A 25,415-nucleotide genomic window follows, 5' to 3' on the forward strand; every position below is an offset into this window, starting at 1 on the left:
TCATTGAAGCCACTTCAAGCTAAATTCTGTCCACAGAAATAGAGCACTGTGTCCATCCCACAGGGACACTAGAGCACCTCCTCAGAGATCAATGCCTGATGTAACTTGTCAGGATTCTTTCAGGAGTCAGACTTTCAGATCCTTCAAGGGAAAACTGGACAGGCTGGGCGTAGAGCAAAGGAAGAGTGAGGGAAGAAAGAGCTCTTCCTCTCAGTATGGGACAGCTGCATAGACCCCTCACCACAACATGTGTGTGCGCACGTGTGACTGTGTGCGTGCGTGCGCACGTGTGACTGTGTGCGTGCGTGCGTGCGCGTGTGACTGTGTGCGTGCGTGCGTGCGCGTGTGACTGTGTGTGTGTGTGTGCGCGTGCGTGTGACTGTGTGACTGCGTGTGTGTGCGTGTGTGCGTGCGTGTGACTGCGTGTGTGTGTGCACGTGTGTGTGTGGCTGAGTGAACCAGTGCTCCCTTACCTGCTCAAACTGCACAAACTCAGCTGTGCTGCAGCATTACATGGTTTCCCCTCCAAAGAAAGGCAGACTGTGTAAAAGGTGGCACTGATTTTATTACTCCAAGTCTACAGCAGGATGCCAGAGGAAGAGAGAACTACAAACATCGTGACAAAAAGCAGGCGACAGCGACAGCACTCAGTGCAGCAGCCTGGAGCACAGCGACTGCCTGCCTCAAACAGTAAAAACGCTCTCTCGCTCGCACACACACACACGCAGGGACACACACACGCAGGGACACACACACGCAGGGACACACACACGGACACGGACACGGGCACACACACGGACACGGGCACACACACGGACACGGGCACACACACGGACACGGGCACACACACATGGACACGCGAACGCACACACACGCGCGAACGCACACACACGCACGAACGCACACACACGCGCAAACGCACACACACACACACACACACACACAGAAAGCAGCTCCAGCAAGACTCAGATTTCACCAGAATGTGAGAAATTAAGAATGAATGACAATTGCAGCCCTGTATGTGGTGTTAAAAACAGCCAATGAGCAGCGATCATCCACAAATGGCCAACCCTGTTTTTGGTCCAATCATTACAGTAGAATACGACCCACAGAGGGGAAAAAAAAGCATTTTTACGGAAATTAAAATGTTATAAAACATTTAGAAACAACTACTGTATATTTACATTTATACAGCCCCTAGTCTTTTAACTAAAAAACAGGAAGAAAGCACAATTTCCTAAATCTTAAAAATAAAATGTTACAGGAGTGATTGCATTCTGTATGCAGCGCTCAACAGATGTGTGAGCACATCTTCACCCCACAGGCCTGCGCACACCCGCACACACGCCACTTTGCACTTACAGAAACAGTACAAACCAAGCAAAACAAAGTCATAAGGAAGGAAAAAAAAAAATCACTCATTCTGCTGCCATTGAGAAAAACATTGAGCTGAAGGTCTAGAATTAAAATGGTGCAGTGTATGGAAGAGAGGCCAAGTGGGAACTGCACCCAAATACAGAACATGTACCTAACGCTGAGGAATGTTCTCTGTACAACAGAAGCAGGGTAAAACAAGCAGGGCGGTTTCCCATCAATCTTACTCTCCTCCTTTAGAAGAAGCGCCCAGAGTACTGCTTCACACTGAAATATAAAACAGCAACACAAAATAAAACAGGAGAGAATTCACAAGAGTCAATCAGAGAAGGGGAGCAGAGAAAGAGAGAGAGAGAGAGAGAAAGCAGGAGATCAGAGAGGACAGCTATCAGATTTGACACTTCTGGAAGGGATAGGGGAATCGAGCTGGCATTTTTGGAGGAGAGGACGGGTGCTGGGGTCCAGGGGGAGATGGGGGGGGTGGGGGGTTAGGGGCCTATCAGAGGAGGGGTGTTATTGGGGTCCAGGGGGAGATGGGCGGGGGGGGGGCGGGGGGGTTAGGGGCCTATCAGAGGAGGGGTGCTATTGGGGTTCGGGGGGAGATGGGGTTAGGGGCCTATCAGAGGAGGGGTGTTATTGGGGTTCAGGGGGAGAGAGGGGTTAGTAGAGTGAAATGCTGGCGGCTGAGGAGAGGCCTGTGCCATAGGGCAGACTGTGATTTGTTGTCAATTTATCCAACTAACAACAACAAAATCACTAGTCTTCCACACAGAACAAGGCCACTGTCCCCACTTCCTGTCTTCATGTTTTTAATAAATTTCATTTTTAATTTATTCTTTAAAAACAGGTTTAACCTTTTTACAATCACACAGCAATTTCACAAAGGAGAAAGCTTCAGTAAAGTTCCCCCATGCAGGCAGGGGAGGTTAGACACTCAGGCACTGGACAGGTACAGCCGATGGAAGCAGGGAAAAGGGGGTGGTATAGTACTGGTTTGGTGCAGATACAATCACTCATACAAAGCATCTAGCACTTGCCTATTCTGCAATAGGTACTGTGCGTTTTGGATCTGGTCCTGAGTGCCTGTGATGGTGATGATGCGGTCTTCCGACCCCTCCAGAGGCTCGTCAATCTTGATGGATGCCCCGGACTCGTGGCGGATCTGCTTGATCCTCTGGCCCCCCTTCCCAATGATGGATCCCGCCAGCTAGAGAGAGACAGCATGCTAATCACCAGGGCAACCAGGCGAGAGGAGAATCTGCAGCGTCTGCAGCAGGGCCATACTCACATCTTTGGGAATAGTCACTTGCGTGGTGATGACAGGACCCCCCATGTCACCGTAGGAGCCACGCCCTCCTGTGGGGGGCAGAGCGGGGTCAGAGTTCAGGAGAATCACCAATCCAGTGAGAAATGGTTCATCACAGCAGTACAACATATACACTGCTTTTATGAGTATCAAACAGCTATTCCACTTCCACATATAGGCACTCCACTACATGACACTCACCAGACTGGAAGGGTTCCCAGGATGAGTTGTTGTCTTTTGAAGGAAATAGAGAAAAAGAAACCTGTCACTGCAAAGTTAGAACAGAAGGCAGACAGTCACCAACCCAGATGTGCTCACAGACATCTGTGGCAGGGATCAATTCATTTCTTATCTGGATTCATCTTTCAATGAAAGTGTGTTTGATCTTGGAGAGAATTGTGTGGGACACTCACCGTATCCACCCCCACTCTGTTTTCAGGGACACAGAGAGACCAAGAGAGGAAGAGAGAAAGGGGAAAAGTTACGACAAACCTCAATAGCTGGCAAAAGCTAAATTTATCAGTCATGTATAGAATGTACACATTCCTGATAAACACAGAGCACTGATGTTGATACATAACAATGTCCAAACAATATTCCCCACATGGAAGATGTCTTCAGACAGCAGCAACCCGGACAGCACGTCAGACTGCAATACTGAGAGCCTGTTGTATCCACCATCAATGTGGGATGCAACTTTCAACATTTAACTGCTCCTGATAACCAAGACAACAGGGATTCAAAATCAACTGCCTAGCAACAAGCAGTCAGGCAGAGAGAGAGAGAGAGAGAGAGAGAGAGAGAGAGAGAGAGAGAGAGAGAGAGAGAGAGAGAGAGAGAGAGAGAGGTGCAGAGAAAGAGAGAGAGCGAGAGAGAGAGAGAGAGCGAGAGAGAGAGAGGGAGACAGAGAGAGAGAGAGAGAGGTGCAGAGAAAGAGAGAGAGCGAGAGAGAGAGAGAGAGCGAGAGAGAGAGAGGTGCAGAGAAAGAGAGAGAGAGAGAGAGGGAGAGAGAGAGAGAGAGAGAGAGAGGGAGAGAGAGAGAGAGCGAGAGAGGGAGGTGGGGAGAGGGGGAGAGAGAGGTGGGGAGAGAGGTGCAGAGAGAGAGAGAGAGAGGTGGGGAGAGGGGGAGAGGGGGAGGGAGAGAGAGAGAGAGAGAGATGGGGAGAGGTGGAGGGAGAGAGAGAGGTGGAGGGAGAGGGAGAGGGGGAGGGAGAGAGAGAGAGAGAGAGAGAGAGGTGCAGAGAAAGAGAGAGAGCGAGAGAGAGAGGGAGGTGCAGAGAAAGAAAGAGGGAGAGAGAGAGAGAGGGAAAGAGGGAGAGAGGGAGAGAGGGAGAGAGGGAGAGAGGGAGAGAGAGAGAGAGGTGGGGAGAGGGGGAGAGAGAGAGGTGGGGAGAGGGGGAGAGAGAGAGGTGGGGAGAGGGGGAGAGGTGCAGAGAGAGACAGATGGGGAGAGGGAGAGAGAGAGAGAGAGAGAGAGAGATGGGGAGAGGGAGGGAGAGAGAGAGAGAGATGGGGAGAGAGGTGCAGAGAGAGAGAAGCACAGAGGGAGTAAACAGCTATATGTGCTGCTCACCATGGTGTCATAGCGATCTCCAGGTCTCCCTCTTCTCTCACTGCTTAAAGAAAGGGGGACAGAGAGAGTGATGGAGAAAACGCATTAGACAGAAGGTCCTAACCAACAAGCAGACTGGGCTGCTGCAGGTCACTGTACATCTGAAAGCCATATGTAAGACAGTAATAATACAGCAATAAGCATGTTATAAAATGTGTGCGTTTGTTTTTCCTGATAAAAACTTAATTTGACTTAAAACTTAAATGTTACACTTTAATTTTAATATCTTTGCACAAAGCAAAGTTATACTATTCCCAAATTGAGCTTCATCCTTTTATCCCAAAAGCACAACTTATAAGCATGTCAATATAGCACACGTTTCAGTCCATCCGACCTGACAGCCATCTCCAACACTCATTCAGATGCAATCTAGCAAACTCAACTGACCTTCTTGTTTTTGCTGCCTTTCTTCCCTCACAAAAACTCTTAATTACAACCCAGCCATGACCCCGGCCGTGTGGAGGAAGCCAGGCCACTGAGGGTTCTATGGACCCCGAGGCCCTTCTTAATATTAGGAGTTATGGGCTCCGACATATAGCAGGACCATCTGGCCAAAAAGCTGGCTCACTGTCAGGCAGGTTTGAGCTTCTTAGCAAAGTATCCAGCTGCTCTCTACAAAGAACTGCTCAGCTGAGCAAAAAAAAAAAAAAAAAAAAAAAAAAAAACTTTCTCAATGGACCACCTCAATACAAATATCTGTGCTTCAAATTCCCGAAAAGAGTTTGGAATGGAAGACCACAGAGCAATTCCCCCAGGAGGAGAAGCACCAGATCCTCACAACTCCACAGGAAGCCAAGTGAAATGATGCCAGAGGAGAATATACAAAATGCTAAATTTGGGGGTATGAATAAAAGTGACCATTTTGTTTTCTGGAATAAAAATAATTATTTGGGAACAATGTAACTACTTTGCTCTGTGTAAACACGCCAACATTAAAATGTAACAGTTAAGAGTAGGCCGGGGGGGGGGGGGGGGGGGGGGTAGCATTCATGCTTTTCTTTCGTTCTTACTTAATGAGGGGTGTGAGAAAATATGGAACACTACCAGTATAAAGTTACCAACAAACTCCACCCACCCTGTCAATATATAGTATATAATATATATTATAATGGAGAGAACAATCAGTCAGGAAACAAATGGAAAAATGAAGACTTATTACCAAGATTTTCTGCATTATGAGATGTGGATTCGTACATTTACACAGAGCTAAATGTCTGACAGCATAATGCTGATGTTTTAGGCCATTTCCAGGGAAATGGAACGTGGGTCAGAAAGTGGTGCCACCGGCTCCACGCTGTGCGCATGGCACCCCAACCACTCCATTAACTGCAAAGCAAAACCCTGCCTTAGACTAGATCCCAGCCTTCAGACTCTTCCGCTAACATCGCCTCCATCTTTCTGGTACATGAAATCAGGACACCTTCACTTGTCAGTTCTAATGCTGGAATGTTGAGTGGTATTGGAAAGAAGCCCCTGGTGAAAGAGCATGTCATTCAGACTGCTAGCTACAGCATGAGCATAGAGATCACAGACGGAGGCAGAAAGCTCCTTACAGTCTGAAAAAGCATCAGCTATGTGTAATCCCATACACAGTACATGAGAATAAACCATAAACTCAACTGACACAACAGCCCTTAACTCAAATGACTAACAGCAGGAATACCCCCCTCCCCTCCCCAACTATAACAATGAGATGAGAAAAACACTGGCATTATCTTACTAATATGACCCTATTAGCAGACAAGGTTTGTCAATTCTTTGGTAGCCAAAGAATTCTCAACATTGTGCTGAGGCCGTCCGTTTAATAACGTCTGTATTCCAGTTTGTTAAGCGGCATCCCCTTTAATAACGTCTGTGTTCCAGTTTGTTAAGCGTCATCCCCTTTAATAACGTCTGTGTTCCAGTTTGTTAAGCGGCATCCCCTTTAATAACGTCTGTGTTCCTGTTCTTTAAGGGCCATCCCCTTTAATAACGTCTGTGTTCCTGTTCTTTAAGGGCCATCCCCTTTAATAACGTCTGTGTTCCCATTCTTTAAGGGTCATCCCCTTTAATAACGTCTGTGTTCCTGTTCTTTAAGCGTCATCCCCTTTAATAACGTCTGTGTTCCTGTTCTTTAAGGGCCATCCCCTTTGATAACGTCTGTGTTCCTGTTCTTTAAGCGTCATCCCCTTTAATAACGTCTGTGTTCCAGTTCTTTAAGTACCACAAAAAGAACTCAATGTTTCTGTCGCAGTAGCAACAGACTAATTTACACATTTATTCAAAATGTACTGTCATGCAAAAATCATTTACATAAGTGAATCACTAAGTGACTTTATATACATTAACGCATATTATAAAAAGGTGAAATACATTTTTAAAAAAAGTTTCTACAATATAATTTTTGAAATGGTCATGTCAGCTCAACAGTTCATCCAACAGCAGCTGAAATGTGTGACAGTCAGCGCGTAGCAGAGACCCTTTGGAAGCTGCCCTGTACAGACTCTCAGCATCGCCGCCCCCTGCTGACGAAACGGAACACTGCGAGAGAGGAGCCCCTGCTCCCACACCCTGCACAAGCGGCCTGTGGTGGATGAGGACTTACTTTGCTCTGTCGTCTGCTTTGCCATGATAGGTCTCGTAGGAAAACTGGTCTTCTCTGCAAACAATTTGAAAATGGGGTACACAGAACTGCGTGAACTTAAAGCTCTTAGGAGTGATAGTCTGTGTAGAGCTGGAGTTGAACATAGAAAGAACTTCTACCATGAACATCTTAGGCCACACAGGTTGAGAAAAATGTCCCCTCACTGATTACTGAGGCAGCCTTCATCCCTAAACAGACATCCGCAGCTACACCAATCACAAAACCAATTACTGCAGCAACATTAACCAATTCATGTAGCTATATTCATCAACATACCAGCTACCATAGCAACATGATACAGAAGCAGCAGTACAAAATGCTTCTACTAATACACAAGCGTATACATTACATTATTGTCATTTGTAATGCAATGTAATGCAATGTAATGCGCACATTTAAAAGATGCTAAAAGGGGCAGCGGCATTCAAACTGAACCTGAGGCTGCAATCGCAGGAATTCCTGCAGGGAAACACCCAGCTGTGTGAATGGATATGTGTGTGTGTGTGTGTGTGTGTGTGTGTGTGTGTGTGTGTGTGTGAGAGAGAGGGCAGCTGTGTGAATGGATGTGTGTGTGTATGAGAGAGAGAGGCCAGCTGTGTGAATGGATGTGTGTGTGTGAGTGTGAGTGTGAGTGTGAGTGTGAGTGTGTGAGAGAGAGAGAGAGAGAGAGAGAGAGAGAGAGAGAGAGGCGCCAGCTGTGTGAATGGATGTGTGTGCGTGCGTGTGTGTGTGCGTGAGAGGGGCCAGCTGTGTGAATGGATGTGTGTGTGTGTGTGTGAGTGTGAGAGAGAGAGAGAGAGAGAGAGAGAGAGAGAGAGAGAGAGGCCAGCTGTGTGAGAGGATGTGTCTCAGTCAGGCAGAGATATTGAAACTGTGAGCAGTGGCTAGTGCTCTTACCCTCCTCTAGGTGGCGGCGGTGGGGGCAGGGGTAGATTCCGAGACCGGCTACCGCCCCTTCCCCCTCTGCCTGGGGGGGGAGGGGGTGGTCCTCGCCGAGGGCTCATGTCATCGTAGTCCCTGCGGGAGGGGGGCATGGGGCGCCCCCCCCTGCCAGGGGGCATGCGGTCGAACCCACCGCCACGCCCACGCATGGGGAAGCCCATGGGCCGCCGTCCGCGCTCCTCAAACATCATGGTGAAGCCGCCATAGTCGTATGTCTCATCGTAGAAGTTGGGGTCGTAGGGCTGGGCCCGGCCTTTTATAGGGGCCTGCAGAGCCGGACAGCAGCTCGTCAGCAAAGACCTTTACACCTTTACACCCAGCCCACAGGTCTGACAGCACAGCATTCACACCTTTACCCACAGAGCACAGGTCTGACAGAAGAACATGCTAGAAATATTACTGACCTGAAAAAACTCCAAACCCACATGCATGCAGACATTCCAAAACTAAACACCTAGAGAAGCACTAGGGTTGGGAACCAAAACTCAATTCCAAAATTAGAACCGAATCCAAGTACCGGGTACCCGTAAAAAAACTGAATTTCGGTTTCGAAATGTCGACGTGTCCATTTGTTTAGCCATTTAGCGCGTACAGTCACGCCGGTGTGATTAGCCCTTTCGCGCGTACAGTCACACCGGTGTGATTAGCCGTTTAGCATGTACGCTAAAACTGGTGCCATTAGAACCCTAGATTGGAAAAATTCTAGCTAATTTTAGCTTTGAGGAAACAATGATTTAATGTTAAAAATGTAGCAAATGCTAGTTGAAAACTATGAGAAGCTTAACACTGATGAAAACATAAACCATGCAATGTAACGCGCGCTACACAGCATAAAAATAAGTTACGTGAGAAAGGGTTAAATACGAGCTAGCATGCAAGGCTAACGTCACAACAGTGTGAAAGATGGACCGCAGTAAACACTTCACTTTAGAAAACGAAATGACAACAAGGCAAAGTGCAATGCATGTGGGAAGCTAATCAGCTGCAAGTCAGGTTGCACATCAAATCTGACCAAACATTTAAGGCAGCACAGCGTCGATCTGAAACTGTGTTTGATGTCTTGCGATAAGCAAGAATAAGCAGAATCGGAATCGATAAAATTCAAACGATACCCAACCCTAAGAAGCACATTCATCTTTGCATACATCCACACACAGGTTGCGTCTCTTTTGTATCAATCTGTATACACATATACAGTAAACATATATAAGCTGGAGGTACTGAAAATCTGAGTGGAAAAAAGGCTGAAGAACTTTTTACCGCCCAGCTAGGAGTATTTGTGTTATTTTTGTGAACTTCACGTGTTAGTACAAGTAAATACGCAAATATTTAACATATAAATACCATTAATTCCTTTTGAATATTTAACTTAATTCCCCATAACATATCGCCTGCTGCCTCTGTTCATGAATGAAACTTGTTACGCTAGAGGTGTGAATCTTCACTGGTCTCACGATTTGATTACGATTCAAAGGATAGCGATTCGATTACAAAAAGATTCTCAATGCATCACGATGCATCTTGTCCTCCATTTTTTTTTCTGTTTTAATACAAGAATACAAGCCCTCAGATTTGAACTGTTTTTAGTTTTCAACTTTTAGTTTAACAGCTGTTTTCAAAAATCATATCAAGTCATACAAAATAAAATAAAATAAAATACAAAATAAAAATCAAAAAGATATACGTAAACAGCAACACAAAACATTTTTGTTTTTAATGCATTGTAAATTAGAGGTTATGGTTATTTGTTTTTCAGTTGAATTATACTTAAAGTTCAAGAAAATCCAATCCAAAATTTTTTTTTTCCAACCTTTTCGCGCGTAGTCACACCAGTGTGGTTTGCCTTTCAGCGCATTGCTAAAATCGGTGCAATTAGAACACTAGATTGGAAAAATTCTAGCTAATTTTAGCTTTGAGGAAACAGTGATTTAACATTAGAAAATATAGCAAATGCTAACTGAAAAATATGAGAAGCTTAATAATGCTAAAAATCAGCAAGTTTCCTCTAGTCATTACAATATTTATAATTATATAAATAATTATAAACGGATGGAACGGCTATAATATATTTTTCCTAAACATGAAATATAGTTAAATGTACAGGACAAGACATGGTGAAAAAGGTTTATAACAATATAACTATTAGGACTTGTTTAAGACAGGTATAGCAGAGAACGGGAGAGTTCGCTCTGTAGGTAAGTTTTAATCCTCAGTTTTGCCATAGAAATAAAAACTCGCACCCTGATTTACTGAGGTAGGTGCAAACCTGGTAGATTTAAAAATAATTTTTATGAGTGCGCCTAAATTAAAACACGCTTTCACTGGGCGGTACAGTGTGATTAAATAAGCTGTTTTCCTTTAAATCAGGCGCAAGGAGCTAATATAATAATTAGAATAAACCCATCCTTCATTTTTGCGCTCTCTGGCTGACAGTCCTTGAAATAGCCTACACATTCATGAGTTCTACGGCTCAAGTTGATCCCTGGGGAAATCCCTGCACATAAGTAATCAATATATATTTTTTACATTATAGCAGAGACACTGTAATTATAGTGTGCGTGTAGCAGGATGCGCCCAGCTGTCTGTGTCGGGGGGGGGGGGGGGGGGGGGGGGGGGTTCAAATCACGATGCTGGCTCAACATTGTGATGTCTGTCAGCCATCTGCCAACCCTAGTTCTTAGAACTAGTCCCTAGTTCTTAGAACTAGTCCCTAGTTCTAATCACATCGGTTTTAGCATACACGCTAAACAGCTAATCACACCGGTGTGACCGTACGCGTGAAAGGGTTAGTTACCGTTTTTAAGAATCAATTATTTTCTTTTTCTGCATCGATGCAGAATCTTTCAATTTTGCATCGTGATGCATCGTAAAAACAATTACTTTCCCCAGCTCTATGTTACACTGCATTTATTTAATGTCCATCTGTAATAGGAACATTATTTGATCTTAAATTCTAACATTAACATCTTCTGTGAACCCCAACACAACATTGCCAACATCAGTACCAGAGGACAGGGGGTGTGGCATCAGTGTGAGCCTCACCTCAGAGATCAGCTCCAAAATGACTTTGATGCACTCAACGACCCGCTCCGGCTTCCCTCCCACCAGAACCACACGGTCAGTGGACTGAGGGCAACACTCCTGAAACAGCTTGATGGTGGTCTGGGTGTTCTGAAGGAGACGGCACAAGTGAGCATGACCTGCACACTGCATGGTGCACAGCTTAAAGACATGGACTACGAGCATGTGTCACTCTCTAGCCTGGACTACGAGCACGTGTCACTCTCTAGCCTGGACTACGAGCACGTGTCACTCTCTAGCCTGGACTACGAGCACGTGTCACTCTCTAGCCTGGTTAAGACTCGTTCTCTTTCGGCATCAGGAGACCCCAGCACTGTGTATTGGACACTCACCTCCCTCAGCTCCTTGATTTTGGCGCCTTTAACCCCAATGATGCTGCCAGCCAGACTCTGATGGATCAGCAGACGCAGCTCACAGTCAAAGTCAATCCCACTGTAGTGCTGGTACTGTAACACACACACACACACACACACACACAGTCAATTCCACTGTAGTGCTGGTACTGTAACACACACACACACACACACACACACACACACACACACAGTCAGTTCCACTGTAATGCAGGTACTGTAACACACACACACACACAGTCAATTCCACTGTAGTGCTGGTACTGTAACACACACACACACACACACACAGTCAATCCCACTGTAGTGCTGGTACTGTAAAGCCAGTTAAAGTGATGATGTGTTTGAAAATAGGCAATGATCTGGAATAACTCATTTGCAGCAATATTAAGGAACAGTGGATATTATATCCTGGGGGAAAAAATGTTTCTTAAAATAGCTTTCACGTTTTAGTGAAAATCTCTTAACACAGTGACCCAAAACACAGACCTGAAACAAAATCTGCACAGTCAGCACTCGCCACATTAGCACAGCTACCCTCCCTCCACACTACACCTGCCAGTCACGGTCATCTCCGCCTCCTTTAAGCAGCAGCTCCTCGCCTGCACCCCCACACCCAAACCCACCCACATACTCAGCCCCGCCCCACATCAGGCCCCGCCCTCACCTCCTCCAGAGTGGGGATGATCTTCAGCAGAATGTCGCCGATGGTTTCAATATCCGCGGACACACTGAGAATACTGAGGCAAAATCATTCACGTGACAGGAGTTCAGGTTGTTCGAAGAGAAATATAAAGGAGAGAAGGAGAAAGAGGCTTTGTAGATCAACAGCAGTGAGGCTTGCACAAAATCACAACAAAACCTCAATCAGGGCATGAGACGCTTAAGATTGAAAACTGCACTGAGAAATGAGAAAGTGACATGCACTGGCTTCACCTCTCTCTCAAACACACACACGCGTGGGACACTGGGCTCTGGATCAGTGGGGAGGTAAACGCCACACAGCTGAGAGAGCTGACTGCCATTTTTTGCTATCCCGCCACCAGGAATTTAGAGGAAACTCATCACAATGGAGCTACGGGCACACCTTCTCACAGGGAGAGGAGAATTAACCAATCAGAGCAAAGATAATGCCAGAGGTGAGCACTGGAGAGGTGCTGGACAGGAGCAGATGAGGAGCGGGACAGAGCTGCTGCCGCAGGGGCCCAGAGACCACAGAGTGGCAGCAGAGAAACGAGAGACAGTGATGAGCAGGGCCCGCCTCACGTCATGGACAGGTGATGTTGGGGTGGGAGGGTGGAGGGGCGCAGGGGGGAGCAAGGTGGGCCACAAGGACAGAGCGAGAAAGACTGCTTCAACAATTCACGATTAATAACGCAAAAATGCAACACTCGAAGCTGCGCTCCTTCCATTCAGAATGAAGCTTTTCTCTGTGCGGGCAAACTGACACTTCAGTGAGAAAAAAGGACCAAATTAAATTTAAATGGGGGAGGGGAGATAAGACAAAAAAATCAAATGGAACAATACACCGTTTTTAAAACGGGGACACTATATAAATGAAATAAAAGGCAGGTTATCAAAGACATTTGTTGGCTGTTCTAATCAGGCAGTGAGGCAATAACCGGTGGGACATACCGCTCTGGGCCACTGCTGTCTGGGACTGATACACTGGCATTGTACTGCAGGGGTCGTGGAGGTTGGCATTGGGCAAGGGCATTCAATCACAAGATGTCAAGTAAGGTGCCCGGTTTGGGGAGGGGCACGTTTATGGGCATGGCCAACCGGGGTGTCAGGTGGGCGTTCGGGGGCGGATGGCGGGCCAGCAGGGGCATGTCGATCCAGTACATGGGCAACGGAGGAAGGTGGCCAAAAATAAAAAATAAAGGAGAGGGAAGAGGGGGAAGAGGAATACATTTTAATACAGGATGCACTCCTGGCTACACTCTCAGGAAAGAGACACTAGCAGTGAAAACACAACAACACCACCTCTGGTGTTTACAACAGCCAGCTCTCAAACACATTTAAAAGGGCTGACGCTCTCAACAGTTTAAAGACTACAGCTCCGTTCTGGGGTTACGACGACTGATACACTGTTTTACTACAACTGCCACACCTCTGTGAGCAGGACAGTGTGTTCTGGTTGCAAACAGGCTAAGGAACTTGCTGAAAAGTAACGTTTAGCTTAAGTGCACATGTTGCCTACTTCCATTCCCTATCTTGCGAAATTACACGAACCCATGTGTGTTGACATGAGTCAGCATGTAAATACATCACCTAGGCAACTGCCAGAAGCCGAACAGTGCTGCGGAAGATGGCATGCAACACCTACACTGTGAGAACGTGCGTCCATGACGAACAGAAACTCCTACACAGCACTGCCTATCCCTTCATTCTCTTCTTTGTGACTGGTTAAATTGTAAATGGAATTGTAAATTGTCGCTATTCTAAATTGAGTGTATTTTCAAAGAAGGTGCAAACGATCCTTGAAGGAATTCTGACAGGAAGCCCCCCCCCCCCCCCCCCCATCTCAATACTCACGTCAGTGCGCAGCGCTTTGATGTTTTTCCCTCCCTTTCCTATCACAGCTCCTGCATTCTGAGGAAAAACAGACCACATGATCAGCAGCCATACTGACAAGCACACAACACTGAGCTTCACTAACACTGAATTTCTGATATCCCTGTATGGAATATGGGTGCGCTCATGCAGTCAGAAGTGTGTATGACAAGAGTGTGTGTGCAACTGTGTATGAGAGTGTGAGCATGTGTGCAGTGAGTGTGTATGAGAGTGTGAACGTGTGTGCAGTGAGTGTGTATGAGAGTGTGAACGTGTGTGCAGTGAGTGTGTATGAGAGTGTGAGCGTGTGTGCAGTGAGTGTGTATGAGAGTGTGAGCGTGTGTGCAGTGAGTGTGTATGAGAGTGTGAGCGTGTGTGCAGTGAGTGTGTATGAGAGTGTGAACGTGTGTGCAGTGAGTGTGTATGAGAGTGTGAACGTGTGTGCAGTGAGTGTGTATGAGAGTGTGAGCGTGTGTGCAGTGACTGTGTATGAGAGTGTGAATGTGTGTGCAGTAACTGTGTATGAGTGTGTGAGCATGTGTGCAGAGGAGTCTTACTTTGCTCTGCAGTAGGATTCGTAGCTCCACCATCTCGTCTGTATTGCGGGATCTCTTAAAGGCCTGTTCCTCCTCTGCGTCCTCAGCAGGACGCTTCCCTGGGACAAATAACAGGTGCGTTAGAGCACAGCTTTCTGCCCCTCTGCCCCAGAGCGAGCACAGCTTTCTGCCCCTCTGCCCCGGAGAGAGCACAGCTTTCTGCCCCTCTGCCCCGGAGAGAGCACAGCTTTCTGCCCCTTTGCCCCAGAGAAAGCACAGCTTTCTGCCCCAGAGAGAGCACAGCTTTCTGCCCCAGAGAGAGCACAGCTTTCTGCCCCAGAGAGAGCACAGCTTTCTGCCCCAGAGAGAGCACAGCTTTCTGCCCCTCTGCCCCAGAGAGAGCACACAGACAGAGCCTTACCACAGATAATGAACACAACTCCTGGCAACGTTTACATGATGCCATTCTAAAACCCTTTACACAGCTTAACTAAAGAGTAAAAGCTGTCAAAACATGTGAAACAAAACCAAACATTACATTTACATTTATTCATTTGGCAGACGCTTTTATCCAAAGCGACTTACATAGGTTACAGTTCTTTACAATGTTATCCATTTATACAGCTGGATATTTACTGAGGCAACTGTGGGTTAAGTACCTTGCCCAAGGGTACAGCAGCAGTGTCCCAGCGGGGATTGAACCAGCAACCTTTCGGTTACGAGTCCTGCTCCTTAACCACTATGCTACACTGCCGCCCACCAACACCATTACAAATGACTACATCTGCATACTTGTACACACTCCCAATAATCACCTGACTTGAAATACTCTTGATTGTTCTGAAATATTAAACATGGTTTCACTTTAGATATTAAAGCTTAAATCTGCCCTGGTAGTTAGGAGATGGCAAATGCAGAGCTACAATAGATCTGCCTTCAGCAGAAATGAAGTTTGTCTGAGTTACTGATGTGGTAACCAAAGGCCCTGCTGCTCAGCCTCCACTTGTGTTTCAGACCTGAAAGGCTGCATCCCAAAGCGCCAGTGAACGAGGACAGTGAGCGTGTCTTTCCTACAGTCAACCGAGAGGAGTGCTCGCGGGGGGAGGAGGGGGAGGGGGAACCGGGACACTCCGCTGTCACCGCTCCAGCACTGCAGCACGTGACTGGAGCAACTCCAACAAAATTACAAGAAACCATGGAAACAGCAGAAGCAGTAACCCCTGGAAAGCATGTTGGAATCTCAGCTAAAAATGTTGAAAAACATTAATCTAAAAGTGAGTTTTAATACTACGCAACGCATGTGCTTTCCCGCATTGATCTTCCCCATAATCTAGGGACAGTTTGGAGGTAAAATTAGATCACTGTGCAGGAAGTAACGCTCAACGAGAAATATCAGCATGGACAAACGCATAAAACATTACACTCATGGAAGTGCCCCACTACAGTTAATCTGACAGTTTGGGAGAAGCAATGTGATGATATAAATGTTACATTATTTATAACTGACCTCAGCGGACGTTACTGCATAAACAGATGCGATATGAAACATCTTGGTTTTCTAAGTGCTGAAAATATCCACTTGATAACCAGATATGCATCACAGTGACACAGAGAAAGAGAGTCAGAGAAAGAGAGTGACACAGAGAAAGAGAGTCAGAGAAAGAGAGTGACTCAGAGAAAGAGAGTCAGAGAAAGAGTGACACAGAGAAAGAGAGTCAGAGAAAGAGAGTGACACAGAGAAAGAGAGTCAGAGAAAGAGAGTGACACAGAGAAAGAGAGTCAGAGAAAGAGAGTCAGAGAAAGAGTCAGAGAAAGAGAGTGACACAGAGAAAGAGTCCTGAAGCCCAGCAAACTTTTCGCAGGTCATTCTGGATAGACCTACGGTCTGGCAAGTTTGGCAAATACACGGGAAGGGTATGAGCCTATACACTCACTCTGAGGGACGGACGGAGGGCCAATGAGAGCTCCATCCGCTGACCAGGATGCCCTAAACCACATGACAGCACACCATTCAGATGGGGAGTGCTGAGATGGCCAGGTGTGTGTGCGCGTGTGCGTGTGCACCTGTGTGTGCGTGTGTGTGTGTATTCTGAAGTGACATCTCACTCATTGTCCCCCAAAAGATGCACACGGGAAGGACAGCTATTGCTGGGATCAAACAGACACCTAAATGTTAACATCTTGAAAAAGCTTGTGTTTTCTGAGGAAGGCCAAGTCTCACCGTTGGTGTCTGTGTTACTGAAAGTGGTCTCTTCCTCCTGTTGATCGATTTCAGTCTCCATTGTCCTGTAAGAGAAGTGAAATGAACCCGGGCTCTTCTGTCCGTCAAACACCTGCAAAGGGGCATAGTTACATGAGACTACAGCTGTCCTTCATAAGGGCACAAAAGCTCACATCCCATAAAGCCAATGACGCTACAATGTTAACTAGCTGATGCATCTTGTTATGCGTAAGTGTTGGTGTGTTGTGAACCGCTGCCGGGTCCTACCTGCAACTGGCTTCGCAAGACAAAAATCCGACTTCCAGGAAACCGGCCCATTCAGTCAGAACTATAAACACTCATGATAAATACACTCTAACCCTAGCTTCTCTAAAGGGAAGAACTACACAACCACGCCTTAAATTCCTTAACCTAAAGGAAATAACACCGTTGGGGTCAACACTGAGTTTAGTATTTAATGAAAACACTGCTCCGATCAGTTTGAAACAGAGCCGTAAGGCAAGCCGAATTTGATGCTAACAGCGTGACCTGCTGGATCGGCTGTCCGATAAGCACGTAAAACAGTAGCGACATGTGTCTATTGAAAACAAACTTATAATCAGCAATGCAATTCCAATAAAGCCAGGTTAAACAGTGGCGACATTCACACCCATTACATCTATTCCTGTGTGAGCGTACCTACTAACGTTAGCCTAGCTGCTAACCCAAGCTATCCGGCACGCGGACAGACACATGCCTCAGAGAAATGTTAAAAATCTGAATCGTTTAGAAATCAAATGTATGGTGCTGTGTATCTTTCGAACAACAAATGATCAAATTTTAGGATTTCTGCTTAGCTTTGGAGAGCTGGCCGTTTTGAGACAAACCCAACGCGAGGCCAGGCTGCAGGCCCTGCGTCCGCCGCGGTGCGCAGTTAGCTGGACCCCATGCGAGCAGCACATTTAAACCGCACTGCGCGGAAAATGCGCTGTTTATCTGTCCGATATGCTCATTTTACAAACCTTTAGCTGGGTAGCTAGAAAGCTAACTGACCCATTTTCAACCAAACGGCCTGTTTACCTGGTTTCTGTCTGCGCTCGCTAACGCTACTTAACTAACCTCGTTAGGTTGTACAGGCGACAGTGCTGCTAACAGAGATCTGAGCTGCACTTTATCAGAAATGCTGATTAACAGCCGCGGGTCCGCACAGGCGCGACGGGCTCCGCATGTGCGCTTTGTTTGCGGCATCTGGAAAGGAGCGCAGTGCAAATCACTCTTCCATCGCGACGCCGAGCACGAATCCGTTTGGCTTTTACTCAGCGTTAGCAAACGCAACATTCACGACCAGATTGCACAGGCAGAGCGCGTTTGGTGCTGGCTACTTGAATTCATGAAAACGTTTTACCTTCTTTCTTCAAAATACAGACTATTTCGCTAAATTAGGTCTGAAAACTCTACATACCTGCGTCCAGACCCCGTTCGCCCTTTGTCGTTTCCTGCCTCGACAGAATTACAACCACCCTTGATAGGATTCAGGTTTCCTCAGCGTACTCACTCTCCAAGCAGCTGATCCAGGTTCATTCACTCACCCCGAATCCCGATCCGGGTCATGCGTGTGACGATGGCTACACTGATCCAGAATCAGCCGGTGGATTGCTACGCCAATCACCAATACCGACAGATTTTGTTGTATGATTGGTGGAATCTGAAAACATCAGGAACGTATTGGATATAATATCTGCCAATCAAACTAGCTAACTCAAAATGGGCGTCTGAAAAGGGTACTGCGGCCTGCCTGCAACGTACCAGCACACTGGCATTTTCAAACAATACATTTTGTTATCAATGAGCTTATCCGTTTTCAACAATCAATCAATTAAAAATAAAATAAAGCTGAAAGAGGTAAATCTTTATTGTCATGAATTTTGTATACATGTGTTGGTCAGTCGAGTCAGTAGAGTGTAACTCACTGTCGAAATTATCAAGGCGTTTCGTAAATGTTTATGTTTGCTGCAGTGTTTAATCTTTCCAGAACACAGCAGCACACCGATGTCCCTGGTGCATCTGTGCGTGGCCCAATATGTGACTTAACTGGGTTTGAGATGAATCGTTTGTGTCCTGTAATTATCTATGCTGACATGGGACCGTTAGCATTACCATGTTTACCTCAGCTGGAGGAGACATGTGCTACACGCTTAAACATATCTGCGTTTATTACACCTGGGCAGAAATGATCGTCAGCTGTCCCCTTTCTGAGTTATGGGTAATGTGTAGGCCAGCCAAACTGCCCCTCCTGTCTGGCATCAATACTCTGGGGATAAGAATTCACAGTAAATGTAATTAATTGAGCTTAACATCTTAACTATTGTGCTGTGTCACATGCCATTTCTCTGTAATGTTTATTCAGTCTGTGCAGGAGGGGTCCCTGCTGCGGTGCAGACAGCACATGGACCACCAAAGGGCACTTCTAGAAGAAGCCTGACTGCATAAACACAGACCAAATCTTGGTTATTTTATGAAATGTGAATAAACTGCCATTTATTGAGTAATTAGAAATAAAATAGAAACAGGCCTAGAGCCAAGTGTCACGTATATGCAATATCACAGCCAGAGTGTTTTTATGTTTATTCCAAGCATGTTAACATGGTCTGCATCACATATCGTCACGGATTCACATTACACTGCTATTACATTGGCATCAGTCAGCGCAATCATCATGTTGTGATCTCTTAAAAAGAGTGTGGGGAACATGCCTGTCCTTAAAAAGAGGGGAAATTTGAGGCAACTCCATCACATGTTTACCAGCAACTGCAAATGTATTTACTAACACATACCGTATACTATAGGGTGCTTAAAACAGTACAAGAAAAAGCCATGCCAGTGCCAGGAGTACAGAGCAGTGAATCAGACATCATCAGTGGAAAAACTGCCCTTTTGGGACGTGAGATAGAGATAAAATAAGATTTATTAATCCAAAATGGAAATTGCTTTGCCAACAGTCAAGCATGTAGGGACCAGAGGTACGCAAACAATAGTACTATAAAAAAAAATGCAACTGCACCATTGAAATAACTAATTGCAAAATTTCAGTAAGTTTTTTGTACTTCTATATATTGCACGTAAGGGGTTTCACAGTTAATTGCACTTAAGTTATTGTACTGTGAAGGATCATATGGTGCTCTCCCCATGTCAGAAAGAGGAGGAGTTAAACAGTGTTATTGCTGCTGATAGAAAGGGTCAAAGTGGAGCACTTTGGCGGGATAACTGTTGACCGGCTTCCAGTTTGCCCGGTGCCAGAAGTATTAGTAAACACTTGCCGTATTAGTACACATGTACAGTAGGCAAGCAATGTAAAACCAGGCTGCTGTCTTTTTTCTTTGGTAATAGTTACACAAGATGAATGTAAACACTCATTCATTGTATTACTACTAAGTCGATACCAAACTTTTCATAATCCAGTTGGAGACGTGCAGTATCATAGAACTAGCCATGTGTGATATGAAAAACTGTGTCCGAGACAGCCACATTTTAAGCAGCCAAAAGAACTGACAAAGCTGAAAAATTAGGAATAAACCTATGCTACAACACTGCTTTCCAACACACTGCTTTTCAGAAGGGCTCTGTGCTGTATGTGGGTACATTTCAGACAAAACACAGTGAGGACTCAGAAGGTCAGTGGGTGGCTGATCTTAAAATGCATGTCATCTGCAGGCGTTTGCATCACACTGTTCTGTTAACTAATGAGACCTCAGATGGACGAGATGCTCCCCAAAGCAAAATGTTACTTGTTGAAGTTTAAATTAAATGAGAATGTGCTTTAAAAAAGATTGCTTTTACTCTGGTAAGATGTGTCTGTGGAGCATAGTTTGCAATGGTAGAGTACTAAGCTATCTTGGAAGCAACCTAACCAGCTATAAATATCTTACAGCAGAAGAATTCAGCCAGACAGCCAACAAATACAGCCAATTGTCTCTCTTTGGTTATTAACAGTTATCTTCTCTCTCACAGAACCAGTTCTGGATCTCATTCCTGCTTGAGAGGACCTTCTATGATATTGATGGGGTATTTTGTGTAATTAATGTTATTGAGCACCAGCTACACTCACTTTCCAGCCATGTGTTGGGTCTGTGTTGTTCATTTTAGAGTTAGGGCTGGGGTTAGCATTAGGGTTTGGGTTAGGGTTTAGGGGTTGGGGTTAGGGTTTAGGGGTTGGGGTTAGGGCTGTGGTTAAGGTTAAGATTAGGGGGTAGGGTAAAAGTAACAATGTAACACACAACAAAATATAATAGATCAGGCATCTCAAGGTCCAGACTGGAGAAGACAAATACATCATTTGTGCTGAACCTGCTACATATACTGCAAACAGAGATATCCATTTAAATAATATTTGTAACACTTGTAATCAATACCACAACCAATTGCTAAAAAGAAATTTATCACAGACCTCTTCTACACAAATAGAGTTAATAAGTTAAATCATTAAGTCAATAAGTTAAAGCATTGACTGCAGTTTTAAGCATCTGCATAAAACTCTGGATGCTGTTGCTCCCCTTCAAAGGAAGAAAATCACAGACAAAAAGCTAGCACCTTGGTATAACGACCATACCCGTGCTCTCAAACATGCCACACGAAAACTCGAAAGAAAATGGTGCTCCACCAAATTACAAGTTTTTTTCCTGGCGTGGAAGGAAAGTCTCCTAAGCTATAAGCATGCCCTCACAGCTGCCAGATCCAAATATTTCTCTACCCATATAGAGAAAAATAAGGACAATCCTAGGTATCTGTTTAGCACTATCACCAGACTAAGAGTCCTGCATCAGTTAACCCTAACATGCCAGCAATTCATAGTAGCGATGACTTTACAAACTTCTTTAATAGTAAAATCATAAAGATAAGAGACACAATACAAACATTTTCATCAACTTCTGCCTCCTGCCTGGCCAGTCCCATCCCAGACAACATAGGTATGTCTATTAGGCCTGCTTTGTGCCTTGACTCTTTTATACCCATTAAATTTAGTGACTTTTCTTCTTTTAACAATTCATCTAAAAACTCTACCAGCCAACTTGACCCCATACCGACTGGCTTCCTAAAACAGCTACTGCCTGCAATTGGCACACCGTTATTAAATCTTATCAACGCCTCCCTTATGTCTGGACATGTACCTCAGCCCTTCAAAGCAGCAGTTATCAAGCCCATTCTGAAGAAGCCCAATCTAGATCCCAATGACCTGTCAAACTACAGGCTCACCTCGAATCTTCCATTCCTCTCAAAAATCCTGGAAAAAGCAGTATCAAAGCAACTCTGTGTATTTATACACTCTAACAACATTTTGGAAGTCTTTCAGTCTGGGTTTAGACCTCATCATAGTACAGAAACCACTCTTCTGAAAGTGCTCAATGATCTTCTACTCTCCTGTGACAATGGCTGTATCTCCCTTCTTGTCCTATTAGACTTAAGTGCACCCTTTGATACCATCGATCATCGTATCCTCCTCAACCACCTTGAAAACCTGGTTGGCATAAGAGGACAGGCTCTATCTTGGTTTAGGTCCTATCTATCAGAACAATATCAGTTTGTCTTCATTAACAATAAATCTTCCACTCGTTCCAGAGTAAGACATGGAATACCACAAGGATCTGTGCTTGGGCCTCTGCTCTTCTCGTTATACATGTTGCCTCTTGGCGCTATCATCCGTAAACATGACATTAGCTTCCACTGTTATGTGGATGACACTCAGTTATACATATCAGTAAAACCTGATGTCCCTCTGAATATATCAAACATGGAGTCCTGCCTAACAGATGTAAAGAATTGGATGGCCCAAAATTTTCTCCTCCTTAACTCAGACAAAACTGAAGTATTGGTTGTGCCCAAAATTCACTCTGGAGCAAATTCACTCATTTTACACTAGACCTTGATGGTGTCTCCCTTGCCCCGAGTGCAGCCATCAAAGACCTTGGTGTCGTTATTGATCCTGAGCTCTCTTTTGAAACACATATAACTAAAACTTCTTAGGACAGCCTTCTTTCATTTGAGAAATATAGCCAAAATCAGGAAAATTGTATCAATTAATGATGCTGAAAAGCTAATCCACGCTTTTGTAACATCCAGATTGGACTACTGGTATGCCCTCTTGTCAGGATGTGCAAATGTCTCACCAAAACTCCTTCAGCTGGTACAAAATGCAGCTGCTCGTATCTTAACGAGAACTAAACGCTTTGAGCACATTACCCCAGTTCTATCTTCTCTCCATTGGCTACCCATTAAATACGAGATTGATTTTAAAATACTTCTACTCACATTTAAGGCTTTAAATGGGCTTGCCCCTCCCTATCTTAAGGACCTTCTTCACCCATTCCTTCCACAAAGAGCTCTTTGTTCCCAAAATGCTGGGCTTCTCATCGTTCCAAGAGTGGGCAAAACTACTATAGGTGATAGAGCCTTTTCCTATCAAGCCCCTCTCCTGTGGAACAGCTTACCCACCAACATTCGGGGAGCAGACTCTCTCTCCACCTTTAAGTCTAGGCTCAAAACAAATCTATAGCATAAATCCTTCAGCTGAGGGACATGGCCTGGTGCTGGCATGGATCACAGAGTCTCTGGTGGACTAAGTGGTCATTGCTGTCTATTTATCATGGCATGGACTCTGTGCCGTGATCTGGTGTTGACTGCCTTAGGGTCACCCTCATGACTTTGCCGGTCCCTTGCCTCCCATCCCCTAGGTATGCTGCCATAATGTTAGTCTGCCAGGGTTTTTCCTTGCCTCTGTCGCCTTTGGCTTGCTCTGAGGGGGTATCAGACCTGGAATACCGATGTAAAGCAGCTTTGTGACAACTCATGTTGTAAAAAGCGTTACATAAATAAACTGAATTGAAATTATTACCTTCTCCTTCAAGGCTAATCTCTCAAAATAGAGTCTACTCCAGTCACTGTAAGTAATGTCTCACAGCGACAGTGGGGTCCTGTAGTGGCTGTAACGTGGTGGCAGAGGGCTCATGCTCACCCTCTCCACCTCTGTCATTTCTGACGAAGGGATAAATGCTCATTCCCAAATACAGACAGCTCTGCATCAGTGTTTGGCCTGCATGTGGCCTGTACATTACAAATGCACAGATGGTTACTGCCAATACTGCTCATTAATGTCTTATGATCTTAAAAAATGTAAGCCTTTTTTCCTATATGCTTAGCCTAGCATGAAACTACTACCATATAAAAAGCTTCTCTTCCCTGCTCCCTCTGTAACTTGTCTTTTCTTAACCTCCTGTTCAAAGTCAGATGAGCACCACTAATATGTCATAAAGCATGAAAGAGAGGGAGGGCTGAGTGACCACAGGACGTTGCCATAGGAACGGATGTACACACAGTACACTGGAAGCCTCTCCACAAACTGCAACCAACTCAAAGCCTGCAGGAAGACGCCACAGTTCTGACAGCAGCAGCAAGCATCCAGTTTAGAAGTTACGAATGCAGGCAATAATTTTAATGCAGGATTATTTTTTAGTATTATATCAATGTGTGAACAATATGAACAAGACTTGGGTGTAACAGTTGCCAGTATGGATACTAACATTTCATCAGTGACGGGTGTATATATGTTAGAGGTGTATCAGGACAAGCCACACAGATCTGTCATCTCTGCAGCTGCACTGGGAGACTCAGTGCCCGTTATCAGGCAGCCATTGAAACTGAGTCAACTCACTCTTCAGACCCTGTGTTCTGTCAAGATTGTGCAACTACACTGTGCAAATATGGGGCAACTGGCTGTCCCATCCCAGCAGGGAGCTCCTCTCAGACACAATCCCTGTCTGTACTGGTCTCTCAGTGGTGGAATGAAGTCCCCATGGGGGTCAGGACAATGGAATCACTGGCCATCTTGCATTGCAGACTAAAGACCCATCTATTCTGACTGCATCTCAGTCCCACTTCAATCCCCACCCTGTAACACCTGCTACCTGTAATATTTAATGTTTATTTTATGTGTAGCATTGTGATGATGTATCGTAGTGTACTTGGCTTCTGTGTTCTACTCAGGTTACACAAGTTAACTCTGGTAGAGCTTGAATGGTATTATGCTCACACTCACTTGTCTGGGAGCGTTGTTGGCCTGGGCTGACACCGTTGCTCATTCAGCTTAAATGGATACATAATTATTAACATGTTATGTTAACAAATTAACATAACATATTATGACGAGAACAGGCCATTTGGCCCAACTAAGCTCGCCATTTCTTAATTAAAGAGTATAAATGTGTTCTATGTTCTATTGTACTGGAAGTTGCTCTGGATAAGAGTGTTTGCTAAATGCATGTAATGTAATGTAATGTAATGTAGGAGCACTAGCTTGTATTTTATACAAAGTTATGTAACTGTATAATTTACAGGGAATCCACATTTCCTTTTTTAGATTCGGTTAGTCTTGTGCGCCACAGTCTGGCGCTGGAACACAGAAATGCTGATGTACGATTGGCGAAATCCACATCCAGCTCCTCGCTGGCATCCAAACACAGCCAGGTGGTCGCTATACAGAATATGGCTACTAATGAAGAAATAAAGAAACCGTTCAGAAATGTTCGCGGCATAAAAGACTCATTCCTTACGTTTTAAAGCATTCGCCTACTGTATCCGTACATCTGTTAATCCCTGTTAGTCTATCCTTAGCGTTTATGAAACACCTTATCAATTGTAATGTTAACGGTATACAGTACACAGAATTGGGTCGTCATACATTTCAAGCATCAGCCATATGACTGAAGTGTGGTGTGAGTGAATGGACAGGACTGCTGAGGACGCGTGCTGTGATGATCAATAGGCGCGAGCTGGTACCCCGCT

General features: G+C 45.2%; 1 protein-coding gene across 4 annotated transcripts; it reads right to left on the bottom strand.

The window, feature by feature from the left end:
- Window positions 1–1,199: 1,199 nt before the first annotated feature.
- On the bottom strand, window positions 1,200–18,147 carry LOC118777939 (heterogeneous nuclear ribonucleoprotein K-like). 4 transcript variants are annotated; one of them, XM_036529204.1, is made up of 16 exons: window positions 18,046–18,147; window positions 16,605–16,716; window positions 14,405–14,502; window positions 13,830–13,886; window positions 12,927–12,970; window positions 11,959–12,031; window positions 11,271–11,384; window positions 10,900–11,028; window positions 7,813–8,123; window positions 6,877–6,930; window positions 4,254–4,293; window positions 3,094–3,109; window positions 2,882–2,914; window positions 2,663–2,730; window positions 2,412–2,581; window positions 1,200–1,641 (listed from the first exon to the last, which is right to left on the bottom strand). In XM_036529204.1, exons 2-16 carry the CDS (start codon window positions 16,663–16,665, stop codon window positions 1,611–1,613), a joined length of 1,299 nt encoding a protein of 432 aa, XP_036385097.1. In that variant the 5' UTR covers window positions 16,666–16,716; window positions 18,046–18,147; the 3' UTR covers window positions 1,200–1,610. The 4 variants fall into 4 exon arrangements, with proteins under 4 accessions (XP_036385097.1, XP_036385096.1, XP_036385098.1 ...); XM_036529203.1 differs by having other exon boundaries at window positions 4,254–4,296; XM_036529205.1 differs by lacking the exon at window positions 6,877–6,930 and having other exon boundaries at window positions 4,254–4,296; window positions 18,046–18,146.
- Window positions 18,148–25,415: the final 7,268 nt, after the last annotated feature.

This window comes from Megalops cyprinoides, chromosome 5 (genome assembly GCF_013368585.1).
Source record: "Megalops cyprinoides isolate fMegCyp1 chromosome 5, fMegCyp1.pri, whole genome shotgun sequence".
NCBI lineage: Eukaryota > Metazoa > Chordata > Actinopteri > Elopiformes > Megalopidae > Megalops > Megalops cyprinoides.